The 7,802-nt window shown below is 44.0% G+C and overlaps 1 protein-coding gene across 2 annotated transcripts; it reads left to right on the top strand.

Moving 5' to 3' along the window:
- Positions 1-897: 897 nt before the first annotated feature.
- On the top strand, positions 898-5,340 carry LOC136523034 (putative transcription factor bHLH041). 2 transcript variants are annotated; one of them, XM_066516816.1, is made up of 7 exons: positions 898-1,058; positions 1,150-1,251; positions 1,342-1,447; positions 1,559-1,573; positions 1,664-2,416; positions 2,518-2,904; positions 4,732-5,340. In XM_066516816.1, exons 1-7 carry the CDS (start codon positions 931-933, stop codon positions 4,822-4,824), a joined length of 1,584 nt encoding a protein of 527 aa, XP_066372913.1. In that variant the 5' UTR covers positions 898-930; the 3' UTR covers positions 4,825-5,340. The 2 variants fall into 2 exon arrangements, with proteins under 2 accessions (XP_066372913.1, XP_066372912.1); XM_066516815.1 differs by having other exon boundaries at positions 924-1,058; positions 1,559-2,416.
- The last annotated feature ends 2,462 nt before the right edge of the window (positions 5,341-7,802 follow it).

Genomic DNA, 7,802 nt, shown 5'->3' on the forward strand with positions numbered 1-7,802 from the left:
TTTCCGACGACACTATCCAATGTAATTTGAGCCTTGTTTTCTTCGTGTTATCTCATCTGAGCGATGCATCGGACTTTGTAAATGTCTTCAACCTTGCTTGATGTATTGATCACTTAAACTTCATGTTGCCTTGTCCAAACCCATCCTTATATGCGTAGGACTTTAACTTGTATACTTGCGCACACCAATTGTACACATGATCATGATCATGTTGCCACTCAATTACAAAAAATCATATAAAGACACCCTACCTAGGTGTCATTTTCGTTATGGTTGCCGCAAACATTTTGTTATTGTCTAGATTAAATTGTGCTTGAATTTGCATTATTGCCTAAATATCTAACATTCTATACCGGATAATATCAGAGTCCGGCGGTGTTTGGTTGCTAGCCACACTTCACCTTAGGCAACTTTGACCAAGTTGGTAATTATTTTTGGTTGGCAATTAAACTTAGACATGAATATTTTGGCCTCCACGTGTCATAGAGTATAAAATTATGGCAAGATTTCTTTAGGCATGGTAAAGTGTGGTTTAAATTTTTTTTGCCACACCACACTTATATAAACTTAGTTGCGGCAATTTATGGCTGAGAACCAAACGGCCCTGGAATTTTGACATTGATTTTCTTTTTCTGTCTGGAGCATTTTGTTCCTATGCTGGATAAAATCAGAGTTCCAGTGACTCCAATCTTCACATTTATTTCTTTTTTCTATTTGAAGCATTTTCCTATTTTATTTTCTTTTTGGCGTCCCTTTTTGTACTTGTCAAACGATTGTCACGTACGGAGTACGGACCACTCCCTCCCCTGCCCGGCTGCCCCCTTCCTCCTCAGTTCTCCCGCTCGGTGAGCTCAGGTACAAATAGGAGACCGCCTCCACCATGACTGGGTAGCCTCCAAAGATGAGAGGGACACCCGCGCCGTTCTGCTCATGGACGCCATCTTCTCGCTCGCGGCGGGGACCCGGGCGCGCGTCCTGGAGCGCGCAGCGGCCCGCATCCCCGGCTGCCTCTACATCTGCCTTTGGGCGCCGATGATCACTGGACCGCTCCCTTCCAGGTAGGTCTCCATTCCTGCCGGTTCCATGTGCTCTCGCCCGTTGCTTTCCCCTGACGTTCCTTCGTGCGATGGTGTGCATTTGAATGGGCAGCCATTTGTTTTGCGTGGACGCGTGGATCACCAACGACGGCAGCGGTCGCGTAAGGGCGGTGTTCGACGAGTACCGGAGAGCGTTCTGCGCCATCGTGAGCGGGTTAGCTTGCATTGCAACTCCATTTCAGGTTCAGCCCATGGATTGTTTATCTCCATTTGTTTCTGACGGTGGTGGTCACCGAGCTCGCAGCTGCGTGCCCGGCTGGGCGTACAAGGACGGCCGCCCGTACATGGAGCTGTCGGAGACGGACCTCACGTCGTCGGCGTCGCTGCCCGTGCAGCTGCAGTTCTACCACGTCAGTATATGCGCCCCTGCAAACGTTAGATAGATTAGTTTCTCTTTCAAGTCTACTTCACGCTACCTGATTGCTGACATTTCTGCACTGTCGATGTTGTTGTTGTAACAGGAAGCCGGCACGAAGGTACGTTTTCTCGATTATTGGTGCGCTGCATTGCATTCCATAAATGGAGACGACGACCGTGTAGCTGATCTGCTCGAGGTGGTGGTGCAGATGGCGGTGTTCATGGGCTGCGACAACGGCGAGATCGAGGTCGGGCTGTCGAGCACCTCGGCACCGGCGGTGGCGAGCCACGTGCAGCACTCGCTCCTGGAGGAGCTCATGCAGGCAGCGCCAACGGTGCCTTCGTCTTCGTCGTCCTCCATGCCGTCCCTCTCCATCGGGAGCCCCGAGTACTCCTCGTTCATCCGCTCAATGGCCACTTCGGCTGCTGCCTCTGCCTCCGCCGCCACCGGCGCCGCCGAGCCATCTTCTCAAGAACTGCAGCTGCACCCGGTTGTGCCGCTGCTGCCCGGCTTGCCCGCGCCGGTATATGGCCCACACGGCCAAGCGCCGTTCCTGGACCCCAATAACGAGCAGGCTGCAATGACGCAGGCAATTCTCGCCGTCATCTCCTCCTCCGCGCCGCCACCGCCGGCGTCCATCGCCGTGCCTCCGGCGTCCTCCTTCAGGGCGTACAACGCGGCGCTCTCGCCGCGGGCGCGGCCACGGCCGGGCGCGCGGGGGCAGAGGATGATCAAGACGGCCATCGCGCTCATGGCGAGCGTGCAAATGGCAATGCGCCACCGGGAGCTCGCAGAAGCGCGCCAACATGAGGATGCCTCCGCCGCCGCGCAGCCGCCCCCGCCGACGCAGCAGCAGCACAGCAGCAGCCAGCTTCACCACATGTTCTCGGAGCGGCGCCGGCGCGAGCGCCTGAACGAGAGCTTCCAGACTCTCAGAGCACTGCTCCCTCTTGGAACAAAGGTACGGTCGAATACCGTTGCATTGCTTGGCTTGCAAGAGCTCACGACATCGCAAATTTGATAGTACTAATATTTACACGTGCCATCGTGATCGATCTGAAGAAGGACAAGGCCACGGTTCTTGCAAACACGACGGAGTACATGAACAAGCTGATCGCCGAAGTGTCGGAGCTCAAGGACAGGAACCGGAGGTTGGAGACGCATCTTGGCCTGCTGCCCGGCGAGACCCAGCAAACGCCAAGCGACGACGACCCACCGCAGAGAGTGGTCGTTGATGTGACCACCGCCGCATCGACCTCGAGTTCAACGTCCTGTCAACCTCAGGAGGTGTGCGTTAGGGTGACGGTGCGGGCTGAATGCGATCTGTCGGAGGTTGTGGTCGCCATTCTCGCCCGGATCAAGGAGATGGGGCGCTTCACCGTGGTGACCGTCGATGCTCAGCAGCGGAGCAGCAACCATGCACAAGTCGGCATCACATTGCGAGCCACGGTACCGACTCAAAATTACTCCATATCTGTTTTCAAATATATTTCTCTTTTAGATTTTGTCAAGTTAAACTTTGTTAATTTTGTCTTAATTGATGCCTATATAAGATATATTTCCTTATGACTTTAATGAAATGATAGATGATGATGTATTTTTCTAAAACTTCCTAGTCAAATTTTAAAACATTAGACTTACTACAAAACTGAAACGCCGGTAATAAGCTTCATGAACTAGTTGTTCTATTTAACGTGGTTATCGCAATTTAGATTCTAAATATAGCTAGGCCAGCCAAAGTTAGTCTACTCTCAAACCTACAATTATATTCTTTTTGGAACTGAGAATAGAATAGAATACGATTTTTATAATTACAGTTAGTAGAACTTACCATTTCATGATTCTGCTTGGGCATGTTTGGTTGGGTTGGCATGGCCTGTGGGATTTAGGGAAAAGTTGTTTGGATGTTTGTATATCGGCTAGGTTCAACTAATGCAAAATTGCTCCGTCAGCCTCCGTACAAACGAGATTGAAATCCATTTCTCGCAGTCCTGGGCAACACAATGTAGCTTGGTGCTTTTGATGTATATGTTGTCTCTAAATCGGGTCAAATGTTCATGCAACCAATCAACACTCCAATACAACCAGGCCAGAGCAATATAATCAACCAAACATCGAGTCCTTACATCATCTTAGCTTGGCCAGAGTGAGCTTGCATCCAAGGTTGATTACTTTGGTTAGCGAAGAGAACCAAACATGGATGTTACCAAAAAACATTAATTTAAGATTTGTGTGGTTCTGACGACATCTTGATTTAATTAACATTACATATACACAACAATCACGCAACACAAGACATCAATCCTACGTGGAAGAACTAGCCATACTACGTGTACAATAGTACGGTCAATATTCTATTTTGATGTTTGACCTGCATGGGTCTACCATATTGACGACGTCGCCCTGGAGAGGAGATGAAGAATCTTTGAAATGTGGCCCTTGAATTGAACTCTAAAAAAAGTCTTTGAAATGTCCAAGGAAAAAAACTAGCTCAAATCTGTAAAGGATAGTTTAGTGGAAGAAAAGACAAAGGACCTTTAAAGAATCTTGACCAGTTTTGCCTGTAGTAATAAAAACCGTTGACTGCATCTAGATAGGTCAAATTGTCAGCTAACTAACCATGCTCTCCCTTTGAATTGGTTCTACAACACATGACTTCGTCACATGACTCACTCAAACGTAGTTGAATGCGCGCATGCATGCTAAATAAACTTGGTAAAGTAACTTTTGTTATGTATTCTCCTCTCAAGTCTCAACACTGAAATCTATCAGTAGCGTTCTTCTGAAGTAACATACTTTTCAAACACGAATTAGGAAGGATCATTTTCTTAATTCTTAGGCATTTCTGAATACGCAGATGATGAAAAAACAAAGGCATCCCCTCTTAAAGCAGTTTGTTTGACTGCACTAGTATTTATCTCAATCCTAATTCAACTAGTTTCTACCACAATCTACTCCAATACATGTGTATTAAGGTGAATATGAATGTAATCAAACGAAGCTTTAACAAGTTTATAAAACCACGGATGTTCCCTGATGTATGGATGATGCGATCTTTCAAATTAAGATACCGTACCGTCTACATATAGGTGCACATCAGTTGCTTCTGACGACGCCGTCATCCTGACAAATAAAGATTCATAACTAATGACTAGTGTGACGAAGGAGATCTTTGAAAAGTATGTGTAGTAGCTAGATATGAGTACCATGCTGGTCAAAGTACTTGTTGGTGAAGCCTAGCAGCTAACGATTACTACTTGCAAATGAACGATGCAGGGTGGTAACGACGAGCTCGACGAGACATCTCTCAAGGAAGCTGTGGCGAAGGCTGTCGAGGATGCGGTGGCAAGACCTCCATCGCCGCCGTAGGCTGGGGGCCCGCCGCGCCGGAGCTTTTTCTAGCTCGGCTAGCACATCAGTTTTGACCGGATCAGGGCAAGGGAAAGACTAGGTAGTACTAGTACTGGTGGCAGCGATCTGTCCATTTCAATTTTGTACTGTCGTTCTAAATTATAGGCCGTTTTTGATTTAAACGATTTATAATTTGAAACGAAGAGAGCGGTCATTTTTTTTTCCTGTCTTGTGCTTAAAGGTAAGATTTGATTTGACTAGGACTCGTTTTGTTTTGGCGTTGTTAGGGGAGTCATCGAGGGACAGGTAAAGTACATACCAGGACGATTAGCCATGCACCATCTAGCTGTCTGAGGATGATGTTAGTTAGCTGTGTGTGTGCGGGGAAGTAAATTTTGCCCTTGGCCAATGTGCCCTCGTGTGATTCACTGTTAATTATCTTCTCTAAGACACGTGTAACTAATCTCAGAGCAGATACAGTAGTGAATCACATGAGAGGTTACAACCGTAAAGGCACACTTTCTCTTCCATGTAATGCCCAATGTTGTAATGTTGCTTTTTACTTATGCTAAACCAGGTTTGTACCTTCTTTTATGCAGAGCTAGTGAACTACAGCCCTAAAGCCTCCTCTATCACATATATATTATTAAAGAGCAAAAATTTGAACCTTATTCTTTCAGTGGAGCCTTCTCTTGACTAATTCTGTGACTGAAAACGATATCAGCGGCGCTATCCATGTCCATACTCTAATAAATCGACTCCCAAGTCCAAACCAAATTAAACAGGCAATAAATTGAATCACAGCTTTCCCCGCTGAGTCCGTTTTCTTCACCCCCCCCCCCCCCCCCCCCTGAGTTCGTTTATGTTTCTCTTTTTTCTCCGCTTTGATTCCAACAGTTTTTTCTCATTTGAGTCCATCCACGCTAATGGTGCGATTTTGAACGCATATGGTGCGATTTTGAATTTCCCGTTCATGACCTTTTTTTCCCTGGTCCGTCCTTTTGTGCTGGTTCCGCTAACTTTTTTTTCCTGTTTTTTTTTTCCCTTTTTCCATGAAGCATTCGTCTTTTCGTATAAATAACATTTCCCAAGTATCACTTGCTTTTTTCTTATAAACATAAAAAACAAATAATAAATACAATATTAAGAGTCTTACAACCCTTAATCCTTGACACAACGGTAACAAACTCTTTGCTGATTTAATTAGATAAGGAAGTCACATAACTTGATATTTAATTCTACCAACACATGAATAGTATGAAAAATAATGTTATGATATACTCCTTCCGTTCTAAATGATAAGTCATCCTAGCCTTTCTAGATATATAGTTTTACTATGTACCTAAACGTAATACATATCTAAGTGCATAGCAAAAGCCATGTTTCCAGATAAGCTAAAACGACTTAAGATGATAGAAAAAATATTAAGATTGTATTTTAATTCGATATCTAATTAATATTACATTTTCATAATATTGCCCATACATCGCTAAAAATTCATAGCTTTTAAATTTTTACGAAAATGGTAAAACATAAATCGATATACAACATTCCCATTTTTGATTTGATAGTTTTTTCCTCTCTGTTGCTATGCACGAGCATATTTGCTAGTCAGGACAAAGTAAAAACTATCTGTTGCCATGCACGAGCATATTTGCTAGTCAGGACAAAGTAAAAACTAAGAAACCTTATTCTTTAAAAAAATGGATTCCGGAACAATTATCCTAAAAAAATCTTAGTATGAAATTTTTATTTTAATGACTTGTTCTATACGAATATTGAATGGATCTTAGTAAAATATTAATGCTCATGGAATAAAATTCCTGTCTGTCGCTCTTTCTCCTCAAACAACTATTTTTCGACGAATGTAGTTTTCTTGGTGTGTGCAATCCTCTGTTTTGTTCGATTCTATTGAGTTTGTCCTTTGTATTCATGTGGTTTCTTATTCCTACAGTCTAAAAAGCCTTAACCGCTCACTCCAAATATCCCGTTCTGTTTGTTTATCTTATAGATTTTTTATTGCAGCTTGCAATTTGTTACAAGTTACAATCTGCAAGCTGAAAGAAGCATATCCAAAATTTTAACAATCTATAGGCTCTATGAGGAACCACTCAAATGAGCTAAACCACATGTATCAAGCATAAATAACACAAGGTCGAATGCCATACATTGATCACACCACACATTTTACAACTATTACATATCTGGTTCGAGTTTACACCACCATAAGTTTTGAGTCACGCAGCAAAATGTTCGTATCACCTCTCATGCATCCTAAACAAATGATCCCATCAAGTTCATGGCAACACAAAAAGGTTGGCCATCACTCCTCGCCCTCGCTATCCTCCGTGGAAAACAAGTAGTTGTACATGGCTGTTTGTTCACCTACGTTACAACTTAATGGTAGCATCACAAGCGTAGTGTGTACTCGTATGACTTTCCCGACAATAATACATTTAATGGATATGATAGCATCAAGTGAAAAGATGGGTAAGTGGTTTGTATAAAACTATTTCATCAAGTTATGATAAGGAAAATACATAGCATCTATATTCTTTAGGTCAAACATCAAACATTTGCAAAGAGTACAAAAAATCATAAATATGAGCTCAATATTCCATAAGATCTTCCATCAACACCCAAGATCTTGCATATAACCGGGAGCATTGCAATTTGAATCTATTACATAACCTGCTGAGGTGTACAACTTAACTCACATTGTTATGGAGTGATTCAAGAGGTCTCTAATAGCATCTAGAGCACATCTACCAACCTACATTCACCATGCATCAAAGGTGTCAGGCAAGGTCATCAATGGTGGTATTCGACCCCCTATACTCAAAGGGCTTGACCTAGGTCAAAAAATGGTAGGGAGAAGCTTACTAGGACGAAGAGGAGCACGAGCTAGGGTGGTTGTGTAGAACTACATTAGGAAGGTAGAAGATGAAGAAAACTTGGAGAACTCCTCCTTATACCCTATGGTGATGTAGAGCTTG

This window comes from Miscanthus floridulus, chromosome 18 (assembly GCF_019320115.1).
Source record: "Miscanthus floridulus cultivar M001 chromosome 18, ASM1932011v1, whole genome shotgun sequence".
In the NCBI taxonomy this organism is placed as follows: Eukaryota; Viridiplantae; Streptophyta; class Magnoliopsida; order Poales; family Poaceae; genus Miscanthus; species Miscanthus floridulus.

Excerpts from the sequence above, each read along its gene's own strand:
- LOC136523034 (XM_066516815.1), top strand. The coding sequence starts at position 931 with ATGGACGCCATCTTCTCGCTCGCGGCGGGGACCCGGGCGCGCGTCCTG. Across the intron at positions 1,059-1,149 it reads ACTGGACCGCTCCCTTCCAG|CCATTTGTTTTGCGTGGACG; the intron begins GTAGGTCTCCAT and ends TTGAATGGGCAG. Across the intron at positions 1,448-1,558 it reads TGCAGCTGCAGTTCTACCAC|GAAGCCGGCACGAAGGTACG; the intron begins GTCAGTATATGC and ends TTGTTGTAACAG.